We start from the raw sequence: 17062 nt of genomic DNA on the forward strand, positions 1-17062 counted from the left end.
AAAGTCTTAAATGTTTTTACATATATCACTATGTTTTTATTTTACAAATTGAGCCAGTCACCAAACCTGAATCTACTTCTAGGATTTAATGTCCAAGGGCTAGTGGGGGTGCCTGTAAACATAGGCTTCCCTAACCCTAACCCTAACCCCAAAAGGTGCTGTCATAACAGAGTTGGGGCTAGCAGCAATTTCATCCTTAACAACCAGAGTATCTTTCAACTTTTCTATTTGCTCTTTAACAGATGTAGACCCCAACACAGAAGTTGGAACATTAACCTCAGCCATAGCATTCATAAAATTGTCCCATCCTTTAGGTTTTTGCTTCTCAATAGGGGGTCCTTTTGATATTGCTTTTCAAATACATGAACAGGTACTGCGCCATGCAGACAGATGCCAATGTGTCCTTCGGGATTGGGTGGCATATAAATATATTTAATAAATAAATATTTAATAAATAAATATATTGGAAGGGGTCAATGCATCAAATCTCCTCAACAATATTCCCTCCAACCCCGCTGTGGCACTCACACTCAGTCATTTTCATCACCTGATCCCTAAATCGAATACAGGCCTCTCTTAATATATCTACATCCCGTCTGCAATAGTAAGCCAGAGCCTTCTTTAGTCTAAACACAGTAACTCTATTAGCAGTGTGCCGTTTCAGGAATTCTTCTCTCTCCCTGGGCATCATGGTTTCTGGGCTGTAATACTTGGTTTCAGGGACTGGTCCCACATAGTCTTGATTGGCCATTGTATTGAACAAGTGGGGGAAATACCCTTTGCAGCCTTGAAACCCATAGCTTTGGATAATTTGCTTAATTTAACTGGTAAAAATGAGAAGCTATCAATAAACCAAATCTTATAATTTGGAAGGGTAATACACAGAAGTTTCCCCCCTTGATTTATAAGTTGAACCCTAACCTTTTCACGGATCAGCTACCTTAGTACTAGGTACCCATCATACCCTTTGAAGTTGTGAGCGATAAAAGTACATCCTTTAAACTTATGATTTATAAATTTCTTTACAAACTGCTCCAGGCATCTAACACCATAACAATCCCATCTCACAACATATTTATTGTTCCCATCCTTCAACATATCCCTAGCTCATGTATAATTAGGTATATGAGTGCCTGTCTCTTGGCAGCATTCAAAATTATAAATGATGTATCTTTCGCCAATTCGTGGTCGGTCCAATGATTTTAGAAAGCATAAATGCCCTTCCAAGCTTTCAATCTTCTCAGAGTACTGCCCACACTTGACTTACTTGCACTTTTTGTGAGGGGTAAAGACGTAAACCACACATGTTTCACAATATTCTTTATTCTTACAGTTTTCCCTCTATAACAAGTTGAGTGTATCTTTCAACACATTCCTTAGACCAACAAGACACTTTGCACCTACAGCAGCGTGTCTTCTCAACCTGCTGACATTCTTGCTTTAGGCAGGCTCTGCAAATATACTGACAGCCATGACTAAATTTGTGGTAGTAGGGTATGTGGCCGAATTTACAGAAATAGCATTCACCCAGGAAGCCCTTGATATTTTTGATGCCATAGTAATGCTTGTCGTGTAATAATATAAATACTATTTTTTCTTGCTGCGGGCAACCTGTGACAAAAACACACCACCTATCCTGCATATAAAACAAGAACTTTATAGTGACCCATAAATATTCTTCAAAGATGTGTATCTGAGAAAAGTCAATCCTGTTTTCTGTGGAAATACCCAGTCTGCTGTGAAGTTCCCTTGCCCTAATAATAATTTCTTGATTTCTAACATCCGCACTAATCAGACAGAGCAAACAGCTAGCAAAACAAAGAAATTCACCTTCCACATTGAAATCTGCTAGGTGTTGTCTTTTTTTCTCCAGTACTTGGGTGAGCAGCACAGTGTTTAACTTCCTAAGACTTCCCCCTCCTTGTTCTTCATGATGGTAACCACTAATTGTAAATTACCACCCCCACCCCCCCAAAAAAATATCTGAGCCTTACTTTGAAGCAGATTTTCAACACTGGTCAGAAAATCATCAGCATTTAAATCATTCACACGCCTCCTAAGAGAAAAGAGAGGATGGTTTAAACCATCCAACCGAACAAAATCATTTGGGCCTATGTTCATAGCTACATTATTCAAAAAAATCTATAACACATTATGAATAGCCTCTATAGCAGTAGTTCTCAATCTTCCCAATGCTGCAACCCTTTAATATAGTTCTTCATGTTGTGGTAACTCCCAACCATAGAGGAGCGGTGTCTCAGTTACTAGGACCATTGAAAATAGGTGTTTTCCAATGGTCTTATGTGGCCCCTGTGAAAGGGTCATTCGAACCCCAAAGGGGTCATGACCCAAAGGTTGAGAACCGCTGCTCTATAGCAACTACAAAAGACTGGATTTGGTCGAGATAAACAAATCTATATCAATAATAGCCTTCCACAGCTCTGACATTTCTGATAGGTTTCTCCCATTCCTGCACCATATCCAGATAAACATTGTTCATATGCTGAGAGTTTGCAGAGCTAGGGGATTGTAGTGGAGGCATAGAATGACATATATCTTCTTCTGGTTGAGAGGCAATCATAGAATCACAACTAACACTGTCTGCTGAGGATGCAGGAAGTCCATTACCATGCATTTTTGCTTTTTTGCAGGCCGGCTCTGGTTAAACAAACAAACAAACAAACAAAATGTTATCACCAACATTCCTAATAAAGTAATGCCAACACACACACACACACACACACACACACACACACACACACACACACAGAAACCTTTAGTTTCTAAAAAATAATACTAATAGTTTTATAGTTGGATAAAATGCTAGATATTATACCTCCTAACATCATTCGTGTTGTGGAAGGCTGAGGGGTCATGTCATGCTGGGGCCCCTGGTGTTTTGTGGGAATAGTGAGCTCCATGAATATCTGATCGTGCTCCCATTCTGAAGGAAAAGAAAACCCCAATGGTCAGAATTGTTGCAGAAATGTTTATAAGAAACTAAATGTATGAAAGTATGAAAGATAAATACCTTCAGATGCCCTCAAACATTCTGAGTCTGTCAATTCATTCTAGTGAAAAAAACAAACAGTGAAACAAACAAGCAAAGAATTTTATAAACACATTTTACATCTAAGAGGGGTCAATGTTTCAAAAAAAATAGCCATAAAACTACTTACAATTGCTCCCCTCAAACATTCTGAGTCTGTCAATTCATTCTAGTGAAAGAGAATTATCAATCAAACAAACAAGAAAGCAAGCAGACAAGAACGCTATAAAAACCATTTTGCATCTAAGTGTTCCAAAATTAGGCATAAAATTACTTACAGTAGTAGCTTCCATTCTGAATAGATTTCTTCTTAGCAGATCAAATGGCTCCGGAGGTATGGCTATGCCAGAAACCAGCAAACATGAATGGCCAAGTATGTGCCCTACTTTTATACATGTCACAAATTAATCACATCAGAAAAGGGGAGTTCTTCACACCTTTTGCAAAACTGTCCATTCTGCCTATCCGGGAAGATGCATTTGAATAGTAGACAATGTCACAAATTAATCACATCAGAGTTGGTGAGTTCTTCTCACCTTTTGCAAACACTGGCCATCCCCCACCACAACCAGCATCAGGAAATCCCGAATGAATAATATCACATGAGCATTGATTAAACTGCATCTCTGTATTTAACAACTGACAAGGTTAAACAGGAAGGACTGCTTATGTCCAGATGTAGAAAGAATGTGCTTAGAAAAGTGGCATATCAGAACCTCTCATTGCCCTAATGAAACAATGATACATATGTCACAAAGTCAGAATCTGAACAGATGTAAGATGAAACAGAATGACTCAAAATGTGAGAAAAAACTATATCAATTTGCCCTTTGCTTGCTTGCTTGCTTGCTTGCTTGCTTGCTTGCTTGCTTGCTTGCTTGCTTGCTTGCTATCTGCATGTTTGAGAGAAGGTAGATTGGAAGAAGATGAGCATGATTTTAAAAACAAAAGAAGAAACATTATCAACCTGCACAGTGCTGATAACACTACCCTGATAGCTGGACATGCAAGTAAATTGAAGCCCTAATTGAAGGAGTGCAATGAAAACTGGAAGCAACACTATATTAATTAAATTAAATTAAGGCCACATTAATGACAATAGGTACAGCAACCTACCTTGGAACTGACAATGAAGATATGGAAAGCTTTGGCCTTAAGACTGAATATCAGCAATAAAGCAACCAACAGTTGAGAAATATGTTACACTGTCACTTGGAAAGACAGCAAGGAAGACCCTGGTGCCAGGTGCCTCAATATGTCTACATTTACATTGGTCAGAATCATGCAGTGTTTTTCTCTATAATGCTCTATGGATATGAAAAGAGAAAATGATTCCCAGAAATACCATGGATAGCCAAGAATATGAACAAATGGGTCATTTAACAAATTAAACCATAGTTTTTACCTGAAGCATAACTGACCTACCACAAATTATCATATTTTAGAGAGATAATTGTGAAGACCTAGGTTCTTGAGAAGTTCATAATTTTGGGAAAGTTGACGGAAAGAGAAAAAGCAGACAATACCAGCAAGCTGGATAGATTCAGTTCCATTGGCAATGGATTCACTTTTGAAAGATCTGAAGGACCAGACTAGGGACAGATGATCCTGGAGAAAATCCATCTATGTGAGTTGACACCAAGTTGATAACAGATATAAATATAGATGTAGATAACATAAAAATTTCCCTTCTTACCCATATGGTTGGTATGTGTCTTCCTCAATCATGGGTCCTCTACTAGAGGCCTGGGAATTTCAGGTTTCTGCACAGGATTTCAGCTGCTTCTAGTAATACACCCTTGGACAGAGAGCTCTGATGTTGTTCCTGCGATCTGTTGGACCCCATTCACCCAGTTCAGAAATTGCAGCGCTAAGTGCTCCTATCACCACTGAGACCTCTTTGGCCTTTACTTTTCACATCCTCACCAGTTCTACCTTCAGGCCCTGGTACTTCTCCAGTTCCACATATTCCTTCCTGCTATTGCCATCGTTTGGCACTGCTACATCTACATTGGTAAAACATACGTGTGCGCACACACACACACACACACACACACACACACACACGACACGACACCAACTTGATGACACCTTGTGGGGGAGTATAAGAGCTCATTTGCTTATTCTGCAAAAGACCGTATAGAGTTTTGCTACCCAACCTTCACACATACAACTCTGACATTCAGGCCAAGGACCACTGGCAGGAAGCAATCATTTTCAGATAAGTGGTTTCTCCTGGTGGATTTGGTAGGAATTTCCAGCTATACACCTTCAAGTTGCCAGAAGCAACCCTTTCTCATACACAGAGCTAACTCAGGACTCTTTGCACCTGGGGCAAAGAACAGGCTGGAACTTCCATCCTTTGTATCCCACTCAATAGGCTACTACCTGACTACTTATTTCAACATTGGCTATGTGACAGTATTTTTATTTTTTATTTTTTATTAAATTTATATTGCCATCTATTCACCCATGGTGACTCAAGGTGGTTTACATAATATAAAATCTATATTATCTAAAAACAGTAAAACAAATAAAAAACAAATAAATTAATGTAATAAAGTCATCTCCCGCCCAAGCAACAGCCGATCACACGAACCATTTAATGGGCTCCATCCCATTCTGGGTTCCCCAGACCCGCTGGCAGAACCAGGTCTTCAGCACCTTCCAGAAGAGTATTAGAGTGGGGGCCATTCTAATCTCCGGGGGGAATGATGTTCTAGAGAGCGTGAGCTTCTTCTGGGTCCCACCAGGTATATCTCCCTCGGGGATGGGACCTCAACATTCCCTGCTTCCCCGCTCTGATGGGTTGGGTAGATGTGACCGGCAAGAGATGGTCCCTCAGATAACCTGGTCCCAAGCAATGAACTTTAAAGGTGACAGCCACCACAAGACCCAGGGGGCTGTGAAGGCAAGGCAGTGTATTCACAGGTGAAAGTGGGGGTCAGGGAATTTTGAAGAATAGAAGGCACCCTGCATTTGCTGGCTGAGACACAGGGCTCACAGCAGGAGGTCCGCTTTGCAATCTGTTGTTCTTCTCTGAAGTCCTCCCAACTGCCCATTAAGCTTCTGCTGCTTCCCACCTGACCATAGTCCTTGGTTTTCCTTTTCCCTGAAAGTGCGAGATGTTGCTTTTTTTCCCCCTTCACCCCCTCCCGCTGAGGGGACTTGGGCAAGGCAAGGGGCTGTCCTTTCAGCGGGTGATTTGCTGCCGCCGCCACCACCGCTGGTATGACGGTTACAGTTTCAGAGTCTCTGCTGAAAGGCGGGCAGGGCAACCGAAAGCCGAGGCAGCCTACCCGTTTATCTCCTTCGAGCTCAGCGCGGGGAGGCGCCGTGGGCAGGGTCTGAGGGGAGAGCGGCGTTTATAATCTGGTGCTCGCAGGGACAGTTCTGCGCCTCCTGCCAAGATGCCTCCGGTGGCGGGTTTTTTCCTTGCGATCTGCGTTGGGGGGGCATTCGCCTTGGAAGCTTCCCTGATGCCTCCTAATCGCAACAAGACCGAGGAAGGAGCCAGCCTGTTCGCAAACGATTATAACACTACCGGGGAAGAGGTGTTCTCCAAAAGCATGTTCGCCAGCTGGAATTACAACACCAACCTGACAGATTACAACGCTCAGCTGCAGGTAAGCAAGCAGAGGTCGCTCCTGACCTGACGCCGTCTCCTAGCGAGCTCCTGTTGTCCTAAGGGCAGGACAGGACCGGGCTGGATCGGGGGCAACAGCGGCGAGAGGCGACCGAAAAGCTCTCGGTCGCCTCTCCAATACGACTTTTCTTCTGATATTATTCTCAGACCATTTTCTCACTTGTCGCTATTGTTATTCAAAAAATGAAAGGTCATAAGAGAGATTTTTCTCTCTTCTATAGACCCTTGGATTTGGTGGCGACGCTAAATGTCTTATACGTGCATTTGGTTTTCTACACCCCAAATCCTTAGCACTTTACCTATTAGTGCAATAGTGGTTGTGTAATGAGAAGTCCTTTCTGGCCTCTAAGCATGTTAGTCTTCCGTTTTTAAACTAAGAAAGCAGTTTGCTTAAGATGACTTAACTTCACTCATTTACATAATTTATATCCTATTTCTGTGAAGGTTTCTCAGAGCAGATAGTAAAGTAATAAAAACTGTTTTTAAATTAATAAAATAATAAAACATGGAAAAGCATACCAAATAAAACAGCAAAATATAAGTGGTCTTAATTTTAACAATTTTATGAGAAATTCAGAATCACCTTATCACCAAACTTACATGAGTTAGCTCACCTTCAGCCATTAATATCTCTGCCCAAATAACATCTAGCTCCTTCTTAGGAAACTTTAATGCTTCTTTCTCCCTTCCTTGAGCTCTTTCAGTATCAGAATAGAGCATCTGAAGGAATGAAATTGTCAGAATTATAAAAAGCAGTACATCAGTTAACTGATAGGAACAAAAATGACTCCAGAATTTAATTTCCAGAACTCACTGCTGTTTTCATGGCCACAGATTAGATAGTTTCTAAAACATCTACAAATAGGAGAATCAAAACAAAGAAATAGAGTAATTCTCGTGTATAAATAGGGATACTTATATTGGGATCTTTATAGTTTAGAAAAATATAACAAGATTGCCAGAAAAAGCATGAACACTGAAATAGGGAAAGTGGATACACAATTTTTGTCATCTTCTCACTCCCTCATGAGATAAGCTTAATTTACACACAAAAAATCTCCATTAAAAATGATTCAGCCAAAGGTCAAAGACCCCCCAGCACATCCATTCAGCACCAGATAAACTCATGAAATAAGTTTTAGCATAAACCATCTAAAATTATTTTTAAAAATAATTCACCAAATATAAAAGAAATGAGCAAACACACCTAACATATCCATTCACATTATATATCTGGTAACCAATGCCTAAGGACCAGATAAACACCAGATAAGCAGGAACAAGTAAGAAAGAAACATTACCCCAATTAAGCAGGATAAGCTGTTGTACTCCATATAAAAAAAACAAGAAGCCCCTTAGACTTCTTGGACTGGATATTACTTATCTTGCCAATGAAATGTTTGCAGATGAGAAAGCAAGCTCATAGTGTTAGAAACTGAAGTTATCTAATGAAATTAGATGGCATCTAGGATGGACCAACAGATATATGGTCACTGGTCTAAGACTGTAATAATAAATTATTCTTGTTGATAAACAGATATGTTTTCTATATATTTACATGGGCCAATTTAGAGAGATTTATGAAGGAATAGGCAGAAGGAAGCTATGGGCAGTAGAGAAAAATTATTCCCACTGTCTTGTGTGCTTTGTTGTGTGCTAATGGATTTATTTATTTATTTACAGATCTCATTCTTCCAAAATAGATAAATGTATCTAGAGAATACCCTATCTGTCTCACTTCAGTTCTCACAATTCAACATCATAACTTGGTGTTGAATATTGGATGTCAACAGATGAGCTTAAATATTAAGCAGAGCGGTAGACTGTTCTATTACTGGATAGCAATTAATTCTGGGCATCTAGAGTATAGTCCAGGAGCCACTAGGAATTATTGACTATTTCTCTTAAAACCAATCTTTTCATGTAAAGTGAAGGAGATATTAGCCCAATTATATTTACAAGAGGCAAGTGACGGCTTCTAATTTGAGTTTCACAAAATATTCTGCAGTTATGATTTAATAGCTCACGATTGGAGATATATTTTAGTAGCAAAGTTGAAAGATTTACAGATAAAATGAAAAAAATGTGGATTGGATTTTCTATAGCAGGGAGCCCCATCTGTGGGATGCAGGCAGCACGCAAAACCATGACCCTTCCGATCCACGGAAAAACCTTTTTCCATGTAACTAGTCCCTGAAGCCTAAAAGGTTGGGGGCCACTGTTCTATAGGATGAGATTGCGGTTCCACCACAAAAGCGCGTAGGACAAAATCGCGCTCGACAAAAGCGCGCTGTGACGTCATCACAGCGCGACGAAAAAGATCGAAAAAATGTAAAAATAAAGCTAAAACCTTCCCCTAACCCCCCCAAACCTAACCCTAACCCTAACCCTAACCCTAACTCTTAACCTAACCCTAAACCTAACCCTAAACCTAACCGTTAAAGTAACGAAAAACGTAACGCTAACCCTTATCCTAACCCTAACGCTAACGCTAACGCTCTAAAGCTAACCCTAACCCTTACCCTTACCCTAACCCTAACCCTAACCCTAACCCTTACCTTTATGTGAATCGGCTTGCTTTAATTTAATTTTTATTAATTTTTATTTGAATTTTTCGATCTTTTTCGTCGCGCTGTGATGACGTCAAAGGCGCGATTTTGTCGATCGCGCTTTTGTCGTCCGCGCTTTTGACGGGTCACGGAGATTGCAACTAGATAAGTAATTTAAGCTACTTTGTTAAGCAGACTTTAGGGTTTTATTTTCTCTACTGATTTGCCCCCTTTCCAGACATTACTATGTAAAATTTGTACATGAGCAAAGGATGTAATATTGCAGGAAAGAAAGAAAAAAGTCGTTAGTCAAGGATTGATTAGAGGTAGCCCTTCTTCAGTGATGTTGTGGTAGAAATACAGTTGAATTATTACTAGGTTTAACTAATGGATGGGAGGCACAGTAGGTCAGTGTTTTAAAATATGCTGCCAAAGATCTACACTCCAGCGATTTGAGTCCTATCATTGTGTGGCAGAGTGAACTCCCATCATTTGCTTCAGCTCTTGCCAACCTAGCAGTTTGAAAGAATGTAAATGCAAGTAGATAAATAGATACCACTTCAGTGGGAAGTTAACAGCATTCCATATGCCATTGTATGCTTCGCACTGCAGCATCATGTCATGCTGGACACATGACCATGGAAACATCTTCGGACAGTGCTGGTTTAAAGAAAAGGAGATGATCATTGCCCCTAAAAATAGGCTACAACTAATGGAGTAAAACCCGCAGGGACTCCTTTACCTCTTACCTTAACTAATATAACAGAAGGATTGAATCTTGGACCACAGCAGAAGAGCTGGGTTGTGTAGTTGTTGGGTAATACAGGGACCACTGGTGAGTTTTGTACAATTGAGGACGGAAATGGTGGGATTTAAATGCTGGTGCTTCTGCTTCTAAAGTATTTATTTAAAATTGATAGTTTTTATTATTTTTCAATTTGACTGACTCTAAATATATAATATATATTTCAACCCTTTTTGGCATTAACAACTTTAAAAAGTGTGCCAGAACATGGTGAAAGACAATCAGCAATGTTTCTAAAACCAGATCTTTAAATTTAGAGGCAGTTTTTCTTTAAAATGGCTAGATATTTTATTTTCTTCAATTGTGTGAACTGTGTTATCTGTAGTCTACACAGAGGACAAACACTTTAAATGTATGATCCAAATTAATGATTTCTGGGAAGAAATTTAAAAAATGTGCTTACCTAATGAGATAAGCCTAACCATGATTAATTGTGCCTGCAATGAGTTTTAAATGAGAGACATAAATTAGTAATCATAAATATTAATCCATAGCAAAGATCTTGGTATCAAAATCATAGAGAATTTTTTTTAAGGATTTAAAACTGAAGCTTGTTATATTTTAATCTGTAGACTATAATTTCCAAATTATAGCTAGGGCTGGTGGGCTGCCCAGCCAGAGTGCCTTTCTGATCTGGTGTTCAGAAATGTGATGTTTCAGCAATAATAAGAAACAGTAAAGAATAAAAGACAACAAAAGCACATTGTCTCCTAGATGAACAAAACAATACTTATTTTGCATGTGGTTGTATGTATAATTTCACCTGCTTACATAAATGTCTTAAAATGGTGTTATCTAAAATACAAACAGGTTGTCTAGGCTAAAAGAAGCGGGACGCCTGAATAATTCTGCAAGCAATTTCTTGATTCTTTGACTTGCTCATTCCCTATTCTATATTATTTCTTTCGCCATATGACATAATACCAGATTATATTTATCCCTATGATTTTTCCCAATTTGAATAGGCTTTGAAAAGTGACACTTGGACTGTCAAGCAAGAGACACACAGTTGCTGTTTCCTGTGTCCTGTTTTGCTTCCTTATTTTTGTTTTCTGTATTATATATGTACAATCAAAAGAGCACAATCTAATAAACTTTAATGAAATAGAATGCTAAAACAAAACTGAAATATATTGGGTATAAAATGGATTAGGTACACATTCAGAGGGCAGTCCCACTCAACCTAGCTAAGTTAAATGGAACTGAAACCCAAATGGTTCCACTTAACTCCAGTATATTCTTCCTCTCCATCTCTGTTTCTTTCACTTTTTATTGTTGGGACTTAATCCAACAGAAACAGTTTAAAATGTTTGTGTTATACCTGGTATATAATAAAATACAAACATCTAGATTTTATAGTCATAATATGAAAGTACTCTTGTTTCCCCCCCTATATAAGGCAAAACCAGCAAGCCAATATAAAGAAGTATGTATTGAACAATTTGGCTATTTTGGGGCATAGAATCAGGATAGTATTTTAGTCCAAAAGTACATTCAACATTGAATTCATTGAATGCACCCTTAACTGGGGCCAATAAATGTAATTTTTCCTATTATGCTTGTTTGAAATAAGTGTGCATACTTGCACTTCCTTTACTATTTTCCTCCTGTGACATAGATGCAAGAAGAAGGTAAAAATAATGTTCGTTTTCAACTAATAATGGTTTATTATTGCCTAGCCTTGGCAAATTCAGCTTTGTTTATAGTTTGATCAGATAACCTAGGATTCTAATATCTATTGATAGAATTTGCCTTACTCAGGCAGTTTACAGCTTGTCCTCTATTTTTTTAAAACAAAAATCAGAAATAGTCTAGAGGATACTTTGCATATTATTTATGCATGCATAGCCATAAACAGCTTCACTCTGTCCTATATTCCCAGAAAGATTTAAGAACTAATTTGAGAATAACTTTACAATTCCTCTGAACTGATCTTTTTTTCCTGTACCTCCTTAAAGGTTTGGAATGTGGTTAAAATGTTTAGTGTACTATACATTTAATCTTGAAATAGTGTACGGAAATAGTATACTGTACAGAACTAGAGTTCTAATTCAAATGTGAAATGTAAAAAGTATAAAAGTAGCTTCATAGAAGAAATCAGTCAGTGGTTCGTTGATTCCGCCCCCCCCCCCCTAGTTAAATACAGCATTTTTTGCATTCCTAATTTCATCTAATAGAATTACAACGAATAGGAGGTCTTGGGGCTCAATTCTGATATATGTTTCATACGGGCAGCGTTAGAGAAAGCTAAAAAATGGCAACTGAGAAGAGGTAGGTGGAAGATAATTGTTTATTTTGAGGATTCATGAGAGAGTCACCTGAGAGTCAATATCTATAGAGAGAAATTTGATTTAATATTTGCCAACAACTGCAAATCAGAACAAAATGTTTTGGAAATGTATTACCTCTTCATGGGTTTCTGGCAGAAAGGATAAAAACGAAGGGAAAACCCAGTAATGAAACCAATGAGTTAGCTAGAGAAGGTGGAAGCAATCAGTTGAAAAATAGAATCTGATTCCTGATACTGAACCTAAGAACAATGATTGGCAATCTGCACTGGTACCCTCCCCTCTCAGATAGCTATCTCAAGTCTGATTTTGAAGCATTAAGGGCATATCCAATGGTACGAAATATGAGATAGTGATGGAAGAGAATATTTGTAACTCAGGGTTGAACTGTGGGGTCCTTGGTGCTCTCTGAGCTTGGTTTTTTTTTTAATCTTTATTTGTATGCCGCCCTTTTCCCTGGGGGGACTCAGGGCGGCTCACAATTCAAAAGAGGGAGGGGGAGAAGACAAACAATAGACAATACAGCATGTTAAAAAGAAAACACAACAATCGCACAATTCGAGTGGGGCTACAATCTTAACCCCAGGCCAGCCAGATCTTTAAAGCGTCGCGGAAGGACTGGAGGGTGGTGAGGGTCCGAATCTCCACGGGGAGTTCATTCCAAAGGGACGGAGCAGCCACCGAGAAGGCTCTCCTCCGGGTAGTTGCCAGTTTGCACTGGCTAGAAGATGGGATTCGGAGGAGGCCTAATCGATGCGATCGAATCGGTCTAGTGGAGGTAATTGGCAGTAGGCGGTCTCTCAAGTACCCAGGCCCACTACCATGAAGGGCTTTATAGGTGATAAGTAGCACCTTGAAGCGCACCCGGAGATCAACAGGTAGCAGTGCAGCTCGCGGAGGATAGGTGTTACGTGGGTGAACTGAGGTGCACCCACAATCGCTCGTGCGGCAGCATTCTGGACTAGCTGGAGTCGCCGAATGCTCTTCAAGGGCAGCCCCATGTAGAGCCCATTGCAATATTCCAGCCTAGAGGTCACAAGGGCACGAGTGACTGTTGTGAGGGCCTCCCGGTTCAGGTAGGGACGCAACTGGTGTACCAGGCGAACCTGGGCAAATGCCCCCCTGGTCACAGCTGACAAATGATGTTCGAAGGTCAGCTGTGGGTCCAGGAGGACTCCCAAATTTTCATGCAGACATTTCATTACTAAACTAGGTAAAATCATTATTGTAGAAGGGACCAGCCAATCTTAGTGTGGATTATCTTGGTGGTTCCTTGATTGGGCTGTTGCTTGCTTTAGCTTGTTTGTCTAAGTTGGTAGCTGCTTGATTGAAGTATTATTCACTTCTTATTAATGGTTTAATGTTTAATCTCTGCTCATCTGGGTTTGATTGCTGGTGGGAAGATGTTTGGATCTTTTGTTTTTCTTTTTGGCTTTTTGTCTCTTTTGAATGGTATATAGATGTTTTTCATCTCTATGTACCTTTTGGTGGCTGATTTGCCTGAGTGCCAGGCTGAGTGTGATGATGATCCCCCCCCCCCCCAATACAGGACTGTCAAACTCGCAGCCCGCAGGCTGAATGCATCATGCGCTGGCCATGCCTGCACCAGTTTTAGTGAAGGGGAAAGTCGTGACAAGTCACATGATGAAAACATGATGCCGTGAGTTTAACACCCCTGCCCTAATGGATACTAAGGAACTTTACCTAATGGATGCTAAGGAACTTTACCTAAGGATTCACAGTAGAAAGGCAAGAATAATAGAGTAATTTTAGACTTCACCAGAAAAAGTTGCTCACTTGGAACTTTCTGTAGAGCTGCAATTGCTATGCTACCTTAATTCTTGTACATCTGCTATGGGTGGACCAGAGCAGGTATAAATAATCTGGTGCTGTCTACATGGTTTAGGCTACTGTTTTCAGAATCCCTTTCCACTGTCCACACTGGCTGGAATCAATGGAAACTGAAAGCCCAAACATTTAGAAGTTACCAATTTTACTAATATAATTGACCAAATTTGACCACTAGTCGACAACTTCATAGGCATGTCCATGTATTTTTATTTCCAGAGAAGAAAAGAAGAAGAAAACTATTTATTACTTTAGGATTAATTTAGATGCTGCAAGAAGACCAATTATTTATGTGAGATTATCTATGTAAAATGTCTTTAATCTAATTATATATTGGAAATTGCTAGAATAACTTGAAGACATATTTTTATGAATAGCTTGCTGCATTGAGATGGTATATGGAGATGCTATTTGAAGAAATTATATCCCATAAAATGTCTATGTGAGATAAGACTTAAAATATATATTTATAGAAATGACTACAGCAATGGATGTCCCCAATATGGAATTTTTCATCCTCAAAGTATTTCCTGCCTCTTTTCTTTGTCTAATTTCCTTAGATATAGTTAAGTCTTTGGGAAGTTGTTTTAATGAGAGGAGGAACTATTAGAAGACTTTTCTCTTTTTAAGGAGAAAATAGTATCCCCACCTATACCAAAAAGATCTTGTGTTCCACATACTTTAAGTGACAATATATCCAGAGACAGAATTTTGAGATACATTACTTTGCTTAATATTTGCAGAGAAGAACCTTCATGACTGATTCATTCTTGGTTGTAAAAGGTTCCCTCTGGTCCATCAGATTGGCTGCTAGCCTTGAGAGGCTGTCTTCCACTACAAAAACGTGGCTTGGTTCACTTTAATAAGTTACCTTGGACTATTTGCTCCGCTCCAACTGCCTTTGCCATGTTTGAATATCATTACTTAATCATGTGGACATTACATAATGGGTGAGCCAGTTACATAAGTTGTGATAACTCAGAATTTCCAGCTGGAGATTCTTCTGGACTCCAAATCAGAAAACCCAGTTCTCCTTCTTTTTCTGTGGTCTGACCCAGAATGCTACATCAGGGAACACTTTGGCCTGAACTTCAGGCTCATCTCATGTTCTTTCAATTTATGGCTTTAATCTAGGACATGTCTTACTTTGCTCTGTGGTTTGGCTCAGGCATTACAGACAGTTCACATCGATGGGGGATTTAAACTGTTTCAAGGGAATATATCCAATTTTATGCTTACTACACATACAAGCCATAGGTTTTAATTGATAGATTAATTTAACACCAGCATTCAGTATTCTGATTGGTAATTAAAATAAGGTAAATAAGGTAATGTGGTCTTGTCACATATTAATAGGAAAGTTAGAAATAAAAATGAATCATTTATAAATAAAACTTTAATAAGTTCCAAAATAATCAGTCCCTTAATGTCTTTTAATTAAGCCAGTTCTGAGTTTTGGTTTGCTTTTTTGCCTCGTCATCCCTATGGTTCTAAAGAGCTAAATGCTCTTTAGTATTTGCTGCCAAATTTTCACAAACCCTTAGTCTAGATGTTTAAAATACTAAAGTATATTTAAGGCATTCTTTCTTATCAGCAGCCCTTACCCTTTCACAGTTCTAAAAGTGATTCAGAAACTTCTCCAAGTATGTACCATGGAAAAAACAAATAAATTTCAACATATGTACCAAATGTCTTCGTCTTCCTCTCCTATTACAGATAAAAGCTTCTTTGGAGGAGCAAGAATTCACAGAACTTTGGGGAGGAAAAGCTAAGGAGAATTATGGTGACATCTGGCAGAACTTTACTGATCCACAACTTAAGAAAATAATCAGCTCCATTCAGACCTTGGGTCCTTCCAATTTACCAATGAAGAAACGGCAAGAGGTAAGAATCAGTATTCTAGAAAGAATTGTGAGGTGGCAATTGGGAAAATATTATAGGCTAAGGGAGAGATGACCTTAGATAATCTTAGAAATAATGATGGAGGGACAAAAGTTGAGAGGATGAATAAAATGAAGGATTCTGAAAGGACATACGGGTAGGTAATATTCACAATAACATACTCCAATCTTGGCTGTATTGAGTGGTTATGAGGGAAGCATTCTCATATATCTGAAGAATAATTAGCTAAAGAAGTCTGACACATTTTTTTTTCTGACTCCAGAGTGCATAGACAAGAAGGAAGCTGCACTTGCTTTTTTTGTTTATGTCTCATTTTGCAGGCATTCCCAGTGACACATTTCTAAAAACAAACAAACAAAAAAGATGTCACCATGTCAACTCAGAAAAGTAATGACAAACCACTCCTACAGTGTTGATATATATATAGTGTGTTCACAAAGTTGCCAAGAGTCAAGATTGACTTAAAACCGCATACATATATACAAACCAAATTATATCAATATAAATAGAATTCTGATTTTGCACTGAGGGCATTAAAAAGATTGTGTGAGACCGTAAGCTAAATAATCCATCTAGCTAAATAATATGATACTACCCCATTTAAACACATTTCTGTTTAACTGAGAGACAAAGCTTACAAAAGAAGAATACATATGGAGGACTGAATGGTCTCCCACTGATCAACTAAATTGTCCTCCCCTCCCCCTCAGTGTCCATTTGTGTTCTTTGTGGCTATCCAATCACCTCCCTCTGTCATTTTATTGTTATTATTGCCTCCCTTCTCCTCCTCTTTCAAACCAGTGCTCACCCAGAAATTAGCTCCCCTTCATAATAATTTTCTCCAGTAACTTTCTAGATATTTGCCTTCACCAGAAGCTGACATTTTTTTCCTGGCGCTGCTCCCACTGTATCTTATCTTTCAGTGATCACTCTTCTTGCCCCTTCATTGTAATGGCCATGTTGGTATGCATCATC

General features: G+C 39.1%; 1 protein-coding gene and 1 pseudogene across 1 annotated transcript in view; one reads left to right on the forward strand and one right to left on the reverse strand.

Annotated features, from left to right (window-relative positions):
• Positions 1-469: 469 nt before the first annotated feature.
• Positions 470-4777, reverse strand: LOC148045960 (uncharacterized; annotated as a pseudogene).
• Positions 4778-6434: 1657 nt separating this feature from the next.
• The window catches only part of ACE (angiotensin I converting enzyme), a 44381-nt gene continuing 33753 nt past the window's right edge, over positions 6435-17062 (forward strand). The window contains exons 1-2 of the mRNA XM_014062471.2: positions 6435-6675; positions 15902-16069. Coding sequence (XP_013917946.2) covers positions 6460-6675; positions 15902-16069 — 384 coding nt within the window. The 5' untranslated portion in view covers positions 6435-6459. The remainder of the gene's footprint in view (positions 6676-15901; positions 16070-17062) is intronic.

Source organism: Thamnophis sirtalis, unplaced genomic scaffold, assembly GCF_051295495.1.
Source record: "Thamnophis sirtalis isolate CommonGarterSnake01/CBP01778 unplaced genomic scaffold, rThaSir2_p1.2 scaffold_4, whole genome shotgun sequence".
Taxonomy (NCBI): domain Eukaryota; kingdom Metazoa; phylum Chordata; class Lepidosauria; order Squamata; family Natricidae; genus Thamnophis; species Thamnophis sirtalis.